This window comes from Stenella coeruleoalba, assembly GCF_951394435.1.
Source record: "Stenella coeruleoalba genome assembly, chromosome: 4".
Lineage (NCBI taxonomy): Eukaryota > Metazoa > Chordata > Mammalia > Artiodactyla > Delphinidae > Stenella > Stenella coeruleoalba.
Genome location: NC_137149.1, coordinates 64,602,612 through 64,620,587, shown reverse-complemented (window position 1 = coordinate 64,620,587; position 17,976 = coordinate 64,602,612). Strand labels below are relative to the sequence as shown.

Genomic DNA, 17,976 nt, shown 5'->3' with positions numbered 1-17,976 from the left:
AATGTGGGAATAAGATCTGCATTATATGAAGCTCTATTGGTTTGGGTAGGGGGAAAAACTGCACTGACAGCTTCTCGCCCTGACAAGAATGCAACCAGATGTGTGTCAAGGCAGGAGGTAGCATGGTATGCATTATGGGGAAAGAGAAAACTCTGGAGAATCAGGAACCTAAGACAGTAATATCTTCTGGTTCCTCTGGCCTCCTGAGCCATGACCTTTGCTTGTCCTATTTCCTGCCTGGCTTGCTAACATTCTCAGCTAAAAATCTGCTGCTCATGAAACCACAGTCTGGTCTTTCTTACTTGGTTGGAGCCCTGTGGCTTTCCTAACCTCAGCTCTCATTATGCTCACTGAGACTAAGTTGAGACTTCCATGAACATCTCCTGAGTCCTGACCAACTCAAACAGAAAATGACAGCAGCTCAGGAAAGCTGAAACTCAGAGCCTGTCCCAGAGCATACTGCCCCACCAACTTTTCTCTGATGTATCTGCGTCCATCGTGGGTGCCCATCCTCAGAGGCAGGTTGCCCGGTACTGGTATGGGTGAAGTAGTTGTCCAGAAACCTGTGCAGTAATCAGGGGCAAGATCCTTACTTACCTAACACAGAGGGTACATACATCTGTATGTACATACAAAAGCAATGCTTTTGCTTTTCTGCATCTCCAAATTTCTCATGGCTACAAATGACATGAGATATGACTATGTCATATCTTTCATCTTCTAGAGTACTTTAGCCACCACTCACTATCTTAAGTGGAAGGAGTAGCAGCATATAAATGCTTAAATCCTGGGCTCTAGAGTCAGCATTCCTGAATGTGTATTCTGGCTACTCCCCTTTCTAGCTCTATGGCATTAGGCAGGGTCCTTTAACATGTCTGTGCCTCAGTTTTCCCATGTGTAAAAATACAGGTTGGTAACAATATCTACCTCAAAGAGTTGTTATGTAAAGAGCTTCTTATAACAATGATTTATACATATTAAGTGTTCAATAAAGGTAAGTTATTACTATAACTCCATTATGTGAGTCCTCTGGTCTCAACCTTCAATACTGTAAGTGAAACTGCTTGAGTTTCCCATAATAATATAACATGACATATGACAACTGTTGCAGATTATTCACCTGGTAAAAATCTTCCTACAAGATTGCTGTTGTTGCTATATTGTGCTTTCTATTAAGGTTCAACGATGTAATAACAAAAGCCCTAACAACAGTAGCATTTAACACTGATTGACTATCTACTAAGTGCCTGACTCTAAGCTCAGCATTTTATATAGTTTATTTACTTCTTCCAACCACCTTTTTAGGTAGATGCTATTATTATCCCCATACTAGGTTTCTGTTGATATTTAGGATAAAAGGAAAACAAATTTAAAACATGTTAGTTTTGTTCTTAACTACTAACATGAAGTTGTAGATTTTTTTTTTCAACTTGGAAGAGTGATAGGTTCTTATCTACTGTTGGAATTTTCTTGTTTGATACATGTTAGATTTTTTTTAAAGAGCTATAAACAAAGCCAGGTAAACAAATAATAGCAGTTTCAAATGAAGTGTAACTTAAGTACGTGCTAAAAATTGTCAGGAATTTTTCATCATTTTCCAAATACTTACAAGTTGGATCTTACAATTCAAGCTTTGAAAAACAACTTGAATTTAAGCAGAATATTTACCCTGTTCAAGATTTGTTTGTAAAGGAACTCAAGAAACTTATGAACTTTTATATTTTTTCTCTATAAAATTTTAACAGTTATCTACACATTATATTGTATACAATTTCACCAGTGAAAATACCAATAATGATTTCATATAAAACACTGTTTTCACCTTTACAATTACCTGTTAAGAAGGTTCTCTACTTCTAGAACTTCCGCTACAGACTCTTCATTATCAGAAATGAGACGAGCTTGAAATTTTCTATCTTGGAAATCATACAGCATCACAATGATAAGACTGTTCAAATGATCTGGCTACCAAGGGGAAACACACATACAGAAAAGCATACAAACAATATCTAATAGCAATATTTTCCATTCCATTGTTTTTCATAAGAGAGCAGTCATAAAAATATGACTATTTTTACATAGTCTGGTTGAATTGGGAGATAGAAGAGGACTGCAAAGGGACTTCCCTGGTAGCACAGTGGTTAAGAATCCACCTGCCAATGCAGGGGACACAGGTTGAACCTTGGTCTGGGAAGATCCCACATGCCGCGGAGCAACTAAGCCCGTGCACAACTACTAAAGCACGCACTCCTAGAGCCCGTGCTCCACAACAAGAGAAGCCACCGCAATGAGAAGCCCACGCACCGCAACGAAGAGTAGCCCCCGCTTGCTGCAACTACAGTGCCCGTGCACAGCAACAAAGACCCAACGCAGCCAAAAATAAATAAATACATACATACATACATAAAAGAAAAAAAGAAAAGGACTGCAAACTAGAAAAAAAATCCAATAAAAAATAAACCTTTCAAAAAGGACAATTTTTGGCAGATTCATCAAAATGAAAGGAGTAGGATCTATATTAGAAGCCTTAGAAATATGAGAGTTAAGGACGTGTTCTGAAGAAGTCTCAGCATTAAACAAACTAGTTATTTAAATCTGAAGGCTTTTTAGTAGTTTCTAATTAACAACCACGAGACAAGTAATTATGTAAAAGTTATACACTTACTATTATGGTGCTTGGGAAGATATAGCTGTCTATTAACATAGTTTCCAAAATATCTTGAACTACAAGACAAGGAAAATGTCTGTTACTGAAAACTCCAAAGCTGAAAATGAAAATTTTGGAATCAAAATACACTTTGGACAATGCTATAAAATACTTTTACTTTCATATCTAAAACATACCTAATTCTTGATAAAGACTCAAATTACAATGACATGATGAAATATTTGTAATCTTTATGAATCCTGGACCCCTGTGACTCAGGCTCCACACGGAATCACAGTCAAAGGAGCGTTATCTGAATAGCTGAAGTAGTAATAAAGGAATTCCAACCTTTAATTTATATCCCTTGAAAAACATTAAAGAGGATCTAATTTATAATGTCTTATCGTCTTTATGTTGGATATTGTTGGATTCAATTTGCTAATATTTTATTATACAGGGCACATGAGTCTCCTTTTGTTATAACTACTTAACTATATATATATATATATATCATATTACAAATGCTTTAATAAACATAGATTTTTGTTCTATGTTTATGTTCATGAAGGATATTTGTCTATAATTTTTTTTCATAATGTCTTTGTCAATGTTGGTATCAGGATTTAAACTCTGGAAGAGTTTGTGTTAAATTGGTGTTATTTCTTACTTAAATATTTGGTAGAACTCACTAGTGACGACACTGATAAGATGACATTTAATCTAAGTCCCAAATGACAAGGAGTTAGCCATGTAAAGATTCGGAAGAAGAGAGCATTCCAGGCAGAGGGATAATTGCAGGGGTACTAAATGAAAACACATGAACACATTTTAAAACCTCCACAGGGCACACGAGTGTTCTTCTGTTATAACTACTTAAGTATATATATCATATAACAAATGCTTTAATCAGTTAACAGGGAGCTAAGACAGCTTCAATTCATTCAACATTTATGGAACATCTCCTATATACACAATACACACTGAATTTCAGTTTTTATCTGGGGGATGGGAAAACTAAAAAGAACTGACAAACTTGGGAGCACAGACTCCAGTTTTCATAGGAAATCTTTCAGGTATCATTACCCATATTTTAGCCACCAATTGTGGCTGTATTGTACAAGGCAATATCCCCATTTCACTTACAAGGAAAATGAAGTTTACAGTTTCACACCCTTAGTACTCACAAACCAATTCCTATCTACTTCACAGTTTCTCAGCATGAGTCCCAATTTTTGTCACAGAAAATATACTTGTCATAAGAATGAAGGACTTCTGGGCTTCCCTGGTGGCGCAGTGGTTGAGAGTCCGCCTGCCAATGCAGGGGACACAGGTTCGTGCCCCCGTCCGGGAGGATCCCACATGCCACAGAGCGGCTGGGCCCGTGAGCCATGGCCGCTGGGCCTGTGCGTCCGGAGCCTGTGCTCCGCAATGGGAGAGGCCACAACAGTGAGAGGCCCGCATACCGCAAAAAAAAAAAAAAAAAAAAAAAGAATGAAGGACTTCTAAGATAGCACACCTGCATAGGCTATAGAACTTTGAGCAATGGAGTTGCTGGACTCCTAAAAATAGGAGCAGTAGAATGAAGGAAAAGAAGACAGAACATATTTTGCCAACACTGCATTTTTTTCCTAGGGCTCCTGTCAAAACTGACAATCTCTGGGCTGTCTCTAATATTGTGCAGAATGCATTGCCTTTATATATCTATAGTTTACAGAACATTCTCACATAGCAATATCAACATTAATTATGTATGCTCTAGATAGTGCTTTCTATGTGCTAGACACTATTCTAAATGCTTTCCATATATTAATTCATTTAACCCTCACAACCCTATGAATTAGGTACCATTATTATCCCATTTTATAAAGTAGGAAATGAGGCACTGACTGGTTAAGTAATATTTTCATAGTCACACAGCAAGAGTCAGATCAGGGACTCAAACCCAGGCAGTCTGGCACCCAAGTGCACGCTCGTCACCACATTATGCTGCCTATCCTCTACTCACTCTTACAACAAACCATACTGGCTAAATAAAACATACTGCTAATGACTGATGTGGGTTATCAGGACTTATTTGAAGATAGCAAACCTCACCTATCCTAGTTCAGCACAATAGCTCCAATTATCCCTAGTGCCCCACTAATTAAAGCCTCTTCTCTTTAGTCTGCTGAAGGGAACTCTTAATCCTCATTCCTCATGTTTCCAATGCAGAAGGCCTTCCCTAGAGAAACACCCTTGGACTCTCTCCCTACCCCTTACTTATCACTCCATGTGAAAAGAAAATTGAATTTATTTAATTAGTGAATTTGGAAGAATGAACAGGGGCATATATCACTCCCTCCCCCTTCCAGTCTTTGTCTGCCAGTGTTTCTGCAGGAGGTGGGCATGCATTCCAGACTGCTCTTTGCCACACGCCTTGCATGAGTTGGGTGGAGGGATCTGCAATTCTTCAGCTGTGTCTGGATTAGACGGGAAGTTCTAATTCAGGAATAAAGTATTTGCAAGCCTGCTTGACTGAAGATCTAAAGCCATGTCCCCGGACATCTTTTTGTTTTTTCCTCTCCGTGGGTTCCAAACTCAAGTGTAAAAGGAAGAGTGCTATTTATTGGATCCCTAAAACTCACACAGTCTGTCTGATCATCCCTCCCATTCTGGAAGAAAGATGGAAGATATTTCTTCTTTTGACTCTCCCCTAGGTTCTCCTTCTCTATTTTTACTGTGTCCATAGAGTTTCCTTTAAATGATCCACTTTATATAATTCACTTCTAGAACTTTCATTTCAAGGATGCCAAGGCTGAGGGGGATCAAGAAGGTGGAGTAGGAAGATGTGGAGCTCACCTCTCCCCCAAAAGAGTTCAAAATTACTTCTACATGTGGAACAATTTTCAGGGAAAACTAACTGGAAACTGGCAGAAGAACAAAGGCAGCAAGAAACAGCTCCACGTAACCAGGCAGAGACAGAAAAAAAAAAAAAAAAAAAGCATCAGGTTGGGAACTGAGCCCCCAGGAGTGACCTCTGTAAGGAAGAGAAGGTCCACACAGGTGGACCCTCGCCCTGGGGAGTAAGCAGGTCGAACCACAATCTGGGCATCCCAGTCCTGGAGTCCAGCGTAGAGGAGACAGGCCCCCTTGTCTGCTGAGAAATCCACTGGGACAGACAGAGGGCTGGAGAAGCCTAGGCTCTACACGTGAGGAGTGACCACATGCTGGCTTGCTGAGAACCAGGGCAAAGAGAGCCTTGTACTGGCAACTGCCGCCTTGCCCCACTTCCCAATTCAAAGGGGCGAACACCCTGGCCCCATTCACTCCACACCACAGCCGGGCATGAAATCTGGGCAGAGACTCAGTGTAACTGCATAGAGACAGACCAGGCACCTGGGCTGTGATCCGGGTGGAGCCACAGCGGCCACTGTCAGCATGCATGTGAGGTAGCGCCACGGGAGCCTGCAGTGGCTAAGTGCTGAATCTTGGGCACATAGACCCTAGGAGAGAACTCAATCTAGCTACCGCAGAGATAGCTGGGAGGTCCTGGGGCGTGGTGTGGATGGAATGGTGACAACCACTGTCAGCAAGCTCAGGAGTAGCAGTGGTTAGTCTCCTAGCAAGAATACCCCAGTGTGCCCACACCACACCGCAGCTTAGCACTAGATATGGGGCAGACAGGTCCTGGGAGTCTGCCACAGAGGCAGCCCAGACCTCAGGCAGCAGCGCAGCCACCTCAATTCCCGCAGCCACAACACCCCGACCCTCAGCCCCAGCCTACTCCACACCATAGCCTTTAACTAGATCTGAGACGAAACAGAGAAAGGGACACAACCCTGGGCTGCTTCTGAGTGGAACTATGGATGCCTACACAGGCAGCACACAGGTGCTCTGTGACCATGTGGGCGTCACTTGCTTCAGAAATCACCTCCTTTGGGGCACAGCATGTACTCAAGGCCAATGGAGTCCGACTGAACCCAACCCTCAAGCCTTCCACCCCAACAGCTGGGGAGCAGACCCTGCCCCTGACAGGGCAGTGACAGCCACGGAGCAGAGAGAAAGCCCTGCCTCACATCCAGTACAGGCTCTGGACACCAGAATACCAGCCACACTCCCATCAAGGGGATAATGTCCAGCACACCCTGAGGAAAGATGCGACTGCAGTCCATACCAAAACCAGCCACTGTGCCAAAAACACTGGACACACACAATCTATGCAGGGACACTCCCACATAAAAACACCCTTCAAGACCACCGTAGATAACTGTTCCTCCTAAATTCATAGAGACAGAGAAAGTTAAGTAAAACAAAAAGGCAGAGGAACTACTCCCAATTAAAAGAACAAGAGAAATCCCCTGAAAGAACAGATAATAAAACAGAGCTCACGGGCTTCCCTGGTGGCAGTGGTTGAGAATCTGCCTGCTAATGCAGGGGACACGGGTTCGAGCCCTGGTCTGGGAGGATCTCACATGCCACGGAGCAACTAGGCCCGTGAGCCACAACTACTGAGCCTGCACGTCTGGAGCCTGTGCTCCGCAACAAGAGAGGCCGCGATAGTGAGAGGCCCGCGCATCGCGATGAAGAGTGGACCCCGCTTGCCACAACTAGAGAAAGCCCTCGCACAGAAACGAAGACCCAACACAGCAAAAATAAATTAATTAATAAACTCCTACCCCCAACATCTTCTAAAAAAAAAAAAAAGAGCTCACTAGTTTACTAGACCCTGAGTTCAAAAAGGAGATAATAAAAATTCTAACTGATTTAAGAAAGAGTATCGATAGAAATGCACATCACTGTAATGTGGAACTAGAAGCTATAAAGATGAACCAATCAAAAATAGACAATTCAATTGCTGAGATTAAAAACCAATCTAGAAGCAATGAAGAGCAGACTAAATGCCACAGAAGAATGAATAAGTGACCTGGAAGATAGCAAAATGGAAATCACTAAATCAGAAGAGCAGACAGAAAGACAATGAAAAAAAAAAATGATATCAACATACGAGATTTATGAGATAATACAAAACGTGCCAACGGATGCCCAATAGGTGTTCCAGAAGGGAAAGAGAAAGAGAATTGAAAGTGTAATTGAAGAAATTATGGCTGAAAACTTCCCAAACCTAAACAAGGAAACAGATCTCAGGTACAGGAAGCACAGAAGGTCCCAAAAAAGATGAACCCAAAGAGACCCACACCAAGACATATCAGAATTAAAATGACAATTTTATTTTATTTTATTTTATTTGGCCACACCACACCGCTTGCAGGATCTCAGTTCCCTGACCAGGGATCAAACCCGGGCAACAGCAGTGAAAGTGCCAAGTCCTAACCACTGGACCACCAGGGAATTCCCTAAAATGACATTTAAAAATAAAGAAAGGATTCTAAAGGTAGCAAGAGAAAAACAAAGAGTCAGTTACAAGGGAACCCCCATATGGCTATCAGCAGATTTCTCTGCAGAAAACTTCGCAGTCCAGAAAGGAATGGCATTACATATTCAAAGTCCTGAAAAGGAAAACATGCAGCCTAGGATACTCTACCCAGCAAGATTATCATTTAGAACAGAAGAAGAGAAAATTTCTTAGACAAGCAAAAACTAAAAGAACTCAGCAATATTAAACCTACCCTAAAAGAAATATTGAAGGATATTCTCTAAATAGAAAAGAAGCAAGAAACTATAGGAAAGGGAAAATCACAATAGGAAAGGTAAATATATAAAAGGACAGAAGATCACTTCAGTCAGTACACAGATTAAAAAACAATCAAAAAATTGTAAAAGCAATTATAACTACAACTAACAGTAAAAAGATATGCATGAAGAAAATAGGACAGCAAAATCACAAAATGTGGGTGAGGGGAGTATAAAAATATAGATCATTTAGAATGTGTTTGAAGTTGAATGACTATCAGTTTAAAGCCAGTAGACACAGCTGTGAGTTAACATACTTGAACATACTTGAAACTACAGTATATTTTAAATTTGTGGTTACTCCATGGTAACCACAAATTTAAAATATACTGTAGTTTCACAAGAACCAAAAAGAAAGTAACTCAAGCGTACTACAAAAGAAAATTATCAAACCACAAAAGGAAAAACAAAAAGAAGAAATAAAGAACTATAAAAACAACTGAAAAACAAGGGTTAAATGGCAATAAGTACATACCTATCAATAATTACCTTAAATGTCAATGGACTAAATGCTCCAATCAAAAGAAACAGCGTGGCAGATTGGATGAAGAAACAAAAACAAGAACCCTTAGTGTGCTGCCTACAAGAGACTTCCTTCAGGGTGAAAGACACACAAACTGAAAGTGAGGGGATGAAAATAGATAGTTCATGCAAATGGAAACACAAAGAAAGTGGGGGTAGCAATATTCACATCAGACAAAATAGACTTTAAAACAAAGTCCATAAAGAAAGACAAGAAGGGAATTGTATAATGATAAAGAGATCAATACAAGAAGATAATATGCTCGTTAACATATAATCCTCCAATACAGCAGCACCTAAACATATAAAAGAAACAACAACAGACATAAAGGGAGAAACTGACAATACAATAGTAGCCAACCTTAACACCCCTTTGACATCAATGGACAGATCATCCAGACAAAAAATCGGTAAGGCAACAGAGGTTCTAAATGACACAATCAGTTGAACTTAATTGATATCTACAGAATACTACATCCAAAAAAACCAGAATACAGATTCTTTTCAAGGGCACATGAAATGTTCTCTAGGACAGACCACATACTAGGTCATAAAACAAGCCTCAACAAATTTAAAAGGACAGAAATTATTTGAAACATCTTATCTGACCACGACAGTATGAAACCAGAAATCAACCACAGAAAGAAAAACAGGAAAAGAATGAACACATGGAGACTAAACAACATGCTACTAAGAAACCAATGGGTCAACAATGAAATAAAAGAAGAAATGAGGAAATGCCTCAAGACAAGTGAAAATGAAAACACAACCTTACAAAATCTGTGGGATGCTGCCAAAGCAGATCTAAGATGGACATTCACAATGAATCAGGCCTTCCTCAAGATACAAGAAAAATCTCAAATAAATAACCTAACCAACCACCTAAAAGAATTAGAAAAAGAAGAACAAACAAAACCTAAAGTCATCAGAAGGAAGGAAATAATAAAGATCAGAAAAGAAATAAATACAGATCAAGAAAACAACAGAGGGGGCTTCCCTGGTGACGCAGGGAAGGTTGAGAGTCTGCCTGCCGATGCAGGGGACATGGGTTCGTGCCCCAGTCTGGGAAGATCCCACATTCCGCAGAGCGGCTAGGCCTGTGAGCCATGGCTGCTAAGCCTGCGTGTCTGGAACCTGTGCTCTGCAATGGGAGAGGCCACAACAGTGAGAGGACCGCGTACTGCAAAAGAAAATAATAATAAATTTAAAAAAAAAAGTAGAAAACAACAGAGGGACTTCCCTGGTGGCACAGTGGTTAAGAATCTGCCTGCCAGTGCAGGGGACATGGGTTTGATCCCTGGTCCAGGAAGATCCCACATGCCGCAGAGCAACTAAGCCCGTATACCACAACTACTGAAGCCTGTGTGCTCCAGAGCCTGCATGCCACAACTACTGAGCCCATATGCTGCAACTACTGAAACCCATGTGCTCTAGGGCCCGCATGCCGCAAGTACTGAGCCCGCGTGTGCAACTACTGAAGCCCGTGCTCCTAGAGCCCTTGCTCCGCAACAAGAGAAGCCATTGCAATGAGAAGCCCATGCACCACAACAAAGAGCAGCCCCTGCTCGCTGCAACTAGAGAAAGCCCATGTGCAACAACAAAGACCCAACACAGCCAAAAATAAATTTTAAAAAATAATAAAATAAAAAAATAAAATAAAGTAAAATAGAAAACAACAGGAAAGGTCAATAAAACCAAGAGCTGTTTTTTGGAGAAAGATAAATTCAACAAACCTCTAGCCAGGTTCAACATGAAGAAAAGAGAGAAAACCCAAATAAACAAAATAAGAAATGAAAGAGAAGTAACAGCTGATACAGAAATATAAAAAAATCATAATACTATGAACAGTTATATGCCAACAAATTGGACAACCTAGAAGAAATGGACAGTTTCTAAAAACATAAGATTTACAAGAACTGAGTCCAGAAGAAACAGATAATTTGAACAGAACAATCACCAGACGTGAAATAGAATCTGTAATTTAAAAAAAAACTCCCTGCAAACAAAAGTCCAGGAGCAGACGGCTTCACTGGGGAATTCTACCAAACATACAATGAAGAAATTACACTGAGCCTTCTCAAAATATTCCAAAAAATTGAAGAGAACGGAACACTGTGAAATTCATTCTATGAAGCCACCATCACTCTGATACCAAAACCAGACAAAGAAACTACAAAAAAAAGGAAATTATAGGCTAATATCTTTAATGAATATAGATGTAGAAATCTTCAAAAAAATATTAGCAAATTGAATCCAACAATACATAAAAAGGATCATACATCATGACCAAGTGGGATTCATCCCAGGGTCTTAAAGATGGTTCAACATATGCAAATCAATCAGTGTGACACACCACATTAACAAAAGGAAAGACAAAACCACAGATCATCTCAAAAGACGCAGGAAAGCATCTCATAAAATTTGACATTATTCCTAATAAAAACTCTCACCAAAGTGGGTATAGAGCGAACATATCTCAACATAATAAAAGCCATTTATGACAAACCCACAGCCAATATAATACTCAACAGTGAAAAGCTGAATGCCTTCCCACTAAATTCTGGAACAAGACAAGGATGCCCACCCTCACCACTTCTACTCAACATAGTACTGGAAGTCCTAGCCCCAACAATCAGATAAGAAAAAGAAATAAAAGGTATCCAAATTGGAAGGGAAGAGGTAAAATTTACACTATTTGGAGAAGACATAATACTCTATACAGAGAATCCTAAAGTCTTCACACAAAAACTATTAGAACTAATAATGAATTCAGCAAGGTAGTAGGATACAAGATTAATATACAGAAATCTGTTGGATTTCTTTACACTAACAATGATAGAGAAAATTTTAAAAGTTATATCGTTTATTGCATCATAAAAAAGAAACAAAACCCTAGGAATAAACTTAACCAAGGAGGTGAAAGACCTATACACTAAAAATTATAAAACACTGATAAAGGAAATTGAAGATGATTCAAAAAAATGAAAAGGTAGTTCATGCTCTTGGATTGGAAGAATTAATATTGCTAAAGTGAAGCACTCTATAGATTTAATGCAATCACTATCAAAATACCCATGACATTTTTCAAGAACTAGAACAAATAATCCTAAAATGGATATGGAACCACAAAAGGCCCAGAACTGCCACAGCAATCCTAAGGCAAAAGAACAAAGCTGGCGGTATAAGCTTCCAGACTTTAGACTATACTACAAAGCTACGGTAATCAAAACAGTGTGGTATTGGCACAAAAACAGACATATAGATCAATGGAACAGTATAGAGAGCCCAGAAATAAATCCACATACCTATGGCCAACTAATCTATGACAAAGGAGGCAAGAATATACAACGGAGAAAAGACAGCCTCTTCAGCAAGTGGTGTTGGGAAAACTGGACAGCCACCCCTGTATCAATGAAATTACAACATTCCCTCACACCATCCATAAAAATAAGTTTGAAATGGCTTATATTACTAAATATAAGACATGACACCATAAAACTCCTACAAGAGAACATAGGCAAAATATTCTTGGACATAAATCGTAGCAATATTTTCTTAGGTCAGTCTCCCAAGGCAACAGAAAAAGAAAGCAAAAATAAATAAATGGGACCTAATCAAACTTAAAAGCTTTGAAACAGCAAAGGAAACCATCCGCAAAACAAAAAGACAACCAATGGAATGGGAGAAAATTATCTGTAAACAATGCTACCAACAAGGGCTTCATATTCAAAATATACAAACAGCTCATACAACTCAGTACCAAAAAAACAAACAATCCAATCACAAAGTGGGCAGAAGACCTAAATAGACATTTCTCCAAAGAAGACATACAGATGGCCAACAGGCACATGAAAAGACACTCAACATCACTGATTATTACAGAAATGCAAAGCAAAACCACAACAAGCTATCACCTCACACCAGTCAGAATGACTATCATCAAAAAGTCTACACATAATAAATGCTGGAGAGGGTGTGGAGAAAAGGGAACCCTTGTACACTATTGGTGGGAATGTATATTGTTGTAGCCGCTATGGAAAACCATATGCAGGTTCCTTAATAAAACAAAAAATAGATCCATATAATCCAGCAATCCCACTCCTGGGTATATATCCAGAAAAGATGAAAACTCTAATTCAAAAAGATACACGCACTCCAATGTTCATAGCAGCACTATTTATAATAGCCAAGACATGGAAACAACCCAAGTGCCCATCAACAGATGATTGGCTTAAGATGCGGTGTATATATATACAATGGGATGTTATTCAGCCATAAAAAAAGAATGAAATATTGCCATTTGCAGCAACATGGATGGACCTATAGAACATTATACTTAGTGAAGTAAGTCAGACAGAGAAAGACAAATACTATCTGATATCACTTATACGTAGAATCTAAAAACAATAAAAATGAATCTATACATAAAACAGAAACAGACTCACAGACGTAGAAAACAAACATGATTACTAAAGGGAAAAGGAGCGACAAATTAGGAGTATGGGATTAACAGGTACAAACTACTATACATAAAATAGATAAGCAACAAAGATTTACTGTATAGCACAGGAAACTATATACAATATCTTGTAATAAGCTGTAATGGTATATAATCTGAAAAAAAATAACTGAATCACTTAGCTATAACCTGAAACTAACAGAATATTGTAATTCAACTATACTTCAGTTAAAAAAAAAAGAATGCCAAGGCCCTCTTATAATTATAAACATAGGTACATGGGGTTTTTGTATCTGTGGAAGGAGGGAAACTTGACAACCTTCATAGATGTTGTCATACATTGTTGCTGGGAGAATTAAGCACTGTCCGTAAGACTCCTTTGAGAAAGGACAATAGAAAGCTGTACCTGGTCTCTTCTGGACTTTGTCCTGTGTATATTTTTCTGGTGCTGATCTTAATCTTTATCCTTTCATTGTAGTAAACTGTAACCATGAGTATAACAGCTTTACTGAGTTCTGTGAGTCCTTCTAGTGAATCATTGAACTTGAGGGTGGTCTTGGGGATCCCTGACTACACATACTTATTCCCAAAGCCATAACCAGACCATATATTAAGTATTTGCTAGGTTTTTCACTGACAGGTTACATGATTTTGAAATGACCAAGTTAATGCCACAGCCAGTTCCTCGGACTGAGAGGTCATCAAATACTATTTACAACTAGAGAGGTTGGAGAAAGAATTAAACCAGGAATAAGATCAACAATTTCAGAAACATCTCTTTCCTCAATTTTTTTTCTTAATGGGTTGTTCATTAATTTTTTTTTAAAGAAATCGTTTCGCCAGTTTTTCTTCTGTTTTAATATTTAATAGTCCTTGAAACATCCAGAGATACTTTTAAAAAATAAATTAGCTGCTAGTACTCTACTTCTTTGACATAAGTCAAACTTAACAGGAATAGCTTACTCTTCATTACCTTCTTTAACAGACAATTGACCTTGCAGTTATTTAGCAGAGTGAGACTAGAGGTGGTCATTTCAACAAACATGATTCTGAGCCCTTTAAACCTTTAAAAGATTAATCAGAAAAATACACTCTCTGCTTTGAAATACCTTATACACAAAGGACATCAACAAAAGGGCAAATAATAAAACTGGAAAACATAAAACACAACCAAAAAAATACACTTAACATTTGTATAGATTTTTTTCTTCGTACTTCCTTAAAAAGATATGGTAATATGATTCAATTATCTGTTCACAAATTCACAAACAAAAGAGACCATTACCCAAGCTCTCTTAATTTGTACATTAACCTTTTCAGCTTTACTGCTCCTATAAAACCTTAGAGAAGAAATCCTCAGTTTTCTTTCCTGAACCGTGATTCCCTGAACCTATACTGTATAAGCGAGATGTGAGTCTACAAAATATTACATGTGAAAGTATTGATAGAACACTGATAATACAAAAGACAAAAATGAAATGCATAAGAGTCTCCAATATTTTAAAGCAAAATATCAGGTTCTTAATTATCTTGGAAACCCACTGAACTTAGGAATTCTAGTTTTATTCCATTTGAACATCAGAAATTATTCAGATGATAATTTAAAGCAAGATATTATTATCATTAAGAAGAAAGTAATAGTTGTACCAAGTAAACAACCAAAGCCATCTCATCTTAGAATTTGAACTTATAAAAATGAACATTTCAAGGAAAAGTAGGTTTATAAATGTCTATGACAATAATTTATGTAAATGGGAATTTCTAGGTTATTAAAAAATGTCAGTCACAAGACCCTTTCATAAAACACAAATATAGATCAAGAGAAAGAAAAAGATAATCTACCATACACATCACTATAGCATGACCATCTAGTCAATGCATTAATTTTACAAAGAATAATTTCAGGCTTTTATAATTGATTTCTAAAGGTAAGTTTCAATATTCTTATCGGGGGAAAAAAATTGTCTATAATAGAATTTTGGCATTACCATTAAAATATCAACTAATCAACATAAATGCCTAGTCTGCATTTCACTGCTGCAAGGAGAAAATGTTCAAATGTTCACCTGACTCATGATTTAAAGTACAACACTCTGGTTGGTCTTTAAATCTGCATTTTAAAAAGGAAGAGGAGGGAAGGGATGAAATAGAATCTGAAAGATTAAACTGGAGGAGGGAAAAATGGCTAAGATAGATTTTAAAAGGAAAAAAAAAGATCACAAGCAGAAAATAAAGAAATGAAACCCAAAGAGTAGTTGCCTCTTAACATCATATAAATTTTTCTCTGTGATGGCAAATTCCTGGCTTCAGAGTTGAGCTACCTCATGTCTGCAGACAACCAAAAATATACATTCGTATCTGAGTAATTAATGGGACATTTTAATTCACTGAACAATTGTTAACTGCCTCTGTGCAAGGATGTGCAAGGCCCAGTAAGTACTAACACTAAGGAAATATATGCAAATGAGTGATGCCCTTTCTGGGTGTCTCTAAGAAGCTCATCATTTCAGCCAGGCTCCTAATACTCCAAACATTTCTGGAAATTCTTTTGGAATACTCAGTACACAAACCAATATAAACTTTATAGTTCATATTGTATTATAGTTTATAGCTAGTACAGAAACATGTCTCCAGGCCCTTTGACTGCTCTCACAGTAAAAATATTTGATTCTGTACTGGAGTCAACTCCATACTCAAGTTGATCATTACCCACCATTGAGGAAATCTGCAATATTACACCTCGAATCCTGGCAGCAAGTTAGAAAGGGGACTTTTACAAAAATTCGAAAAAATAAATTTACAAGCTTCCAAAATTAAAGCGAATGGCAGTGATTCGGATCATCTTAACTTGCTTTAATTTTGACCCATCTAAGGACAAGGCAAGGTTCTAGGCACGGGGAAATCTGCAGAGAAAAAAACGTTTCTGGCCTGAAAGAGCTTGCTGTACAGGGAAACTCTCCTAATGCCTGGACATTTGCAACTGACCAAAGATATTCATAAGCCTAAAAACAAAATCTGGTGTGTGCATGAGGGGGCAAGAAGGGGGACTGCACTCCACAAATTCTCTCATTATTTTCCGTTAGTGCTGACTGTCAAAACGGGTACTACTCACACTTCAGGGCACTGAAAGCCAGCTCATAGGCCAAACGCTGAAAGGATTCATCCTCAGACTCGGTGGAGGACGGCAGGGGCTCATTCCCATACTTTATTAAGACCTTCTCTGGTGAGTTTTCGAATCGAATGCCCTGAAAAATGTTCGCTGCCATAATGTAAACGGAGTCCGGATAGCCAGTTTTTTCGGGCAAACCAGTTGAGGTTTTTTCGCTGTATGCTGTGTCCCCTGACAGTGCCAGGGAAGAGAGTTGGAGGTAAGAGAGTTGGGAGATCTCCTCGGTAGTTTCTTCTTCCGAAAACTCCACTTTACTGGCGGGGTCAAGCATGTTTGCCCCTTCACTGTAGTAACTCAAGCTTGAATTACAATTCAGATGTCCCAGGAAATGGCTTTCCTTGTACCTTAAGCATCGTCTCTGAAAAGAAAAGATTATCTCGGTAAATCTATTTCTGCACGACCACACTTGGTGGCCCACCCAGTGTGGCCCTAAAGACCAAGAGGTGGCATTTACTGGCCGACCCGAGCATCCCATACTTCGAGCCGGGCAAGTCCGAACGAAACCTCCACACACTCACAAAGGGAGAGGGGTGGAGACGGCTCCCAATCGCCTCCGAAGCGACGAGACTTTTACCAAGGCCCGTTTGGGAGCGTCTGAGGCCCCTCGGGCGCTCCTTTTCACTGGCTCCCGCGAGTCCTCCCTCACCCCAGAGGGCGGATGTTCCCTGGGGCTTTGGGGACAGAGACGCCGCAGCCGCCAGCACTTCGGGCACCTGTGGCTGGTGCCTGAAACAACGCCCTCGGGAGCCCCGGGACTGCGGGGCTGCGGCTGCGACCCGCGCCGGCAGTTTGGTTCAAATGAGCCTCTCCCACCCGCCTGGGTCTGGGCAGGGGGGTCGCGACCCCAGCTCTCGCTTCGCTCCGGTTCCCGGAGGGAGGACGCACCTCAGGGCTTCGCCCGCCCGTGCGCTGTCGCGCTTGACGGACGCGGCTGCGGAGCACGGCGGAGGACGAGGCTGGTGAACCAGTCGACTCAGGCCGCGGAAAGGTAGGCCTCCCCCGCCTGTAGCAGTCCGCCGGCCCAGGACTCGGCTCTCCTTGGCAACCAAGGTGGGGGAGGGAACGCCGCCGGAGGGAAGGGCAGTTCCCGCGGGATTTGGCCAGAGCCTACTTTTCCTCAGCGAGTTGCTCTTCCTCCCTCGTCCCGGGACGCTTGTGTCAGCCCTTCGTGGCGTTGAAGGCCCATGCACAGTTGGACCGCGGCATCCTGAGCGTCCTCGACTTCCCCAGATTCACAGGTGGCCCCTTTTCCCCAACACGTCCCCTGCGGTCTCCTTGAAAGCAAGAATTTTGTATCTCTGACAACACCCAGTTTAGCGGGGGCGCAGGAAATGTTAAAACAGATGAGTGGGGCTTCCCTGGTGGCGCAGTGGTTGAGAGTACGCCTGCCGATGCAGGGGACGCGGGTTCGTGCCCCGGTCCGGGAAGATCCCACATGCCATGAGCGGCTAGGCCCGTGAGTCATGGCCGCTGAGCCTGCGCGTCCGGAGCCTGTGCTCCGCAACGGGA

At 40.3% G+C, this 17,976-nt stretch overlaps 1 protein-coding gene across 8 annotated transcripts in view; it reads right to left on the bottom strand.

Moving 5' to 3' along the window:
- NSUN7 (NOP2/Sun RNA methyltransferase family member 7) overlaps nucleotides 1-17,464 on the bottom strand; it is a 68,505-nt gene extending 51,041 nt beyond the window's left edge. For 4 of the 8 annotated variants that reach the window (XR_013827959.1, XM_079919417.1, XM_079919423.1 and 1 more), the window contains exons 1-4: nucleotides 17,353-17,464; nucleotides 16,411-16,825; nucleotides 2,666-2,724; nucleotides 1,835-1,965 (exon numbers count right to left, since the gene is read on the bottom strand). Coding sequence is in view for 7 of the 8 variants with exons in the window: in XM_079919417.1 (XP_079775543.1) it covers nucleotides 1,835-1,965; nucleotides 2,666-2,724; nucleotides 16,411-16,738 (518 nt within the window). In the remaining variant the exon portion in view is untranslated. Of the gene's footprint in view, nucleotides 1-1,834; nucleotides 1,966-2,665; nucleotides 2,725-3,314; nucleotides 3,796-16,410; nucleotides 16,826-16,985; nucleotides 17,238-17,352 lie in introns of those variants that run through there. The other 4 variants (XM_079919418.1, XM_079919419.1, XM_079919420.1 and 1 more) reach the window with 4 other exon arrangements.
- Nucleotides 17,465-17,976: the final 512 nt, after the last annotated feature.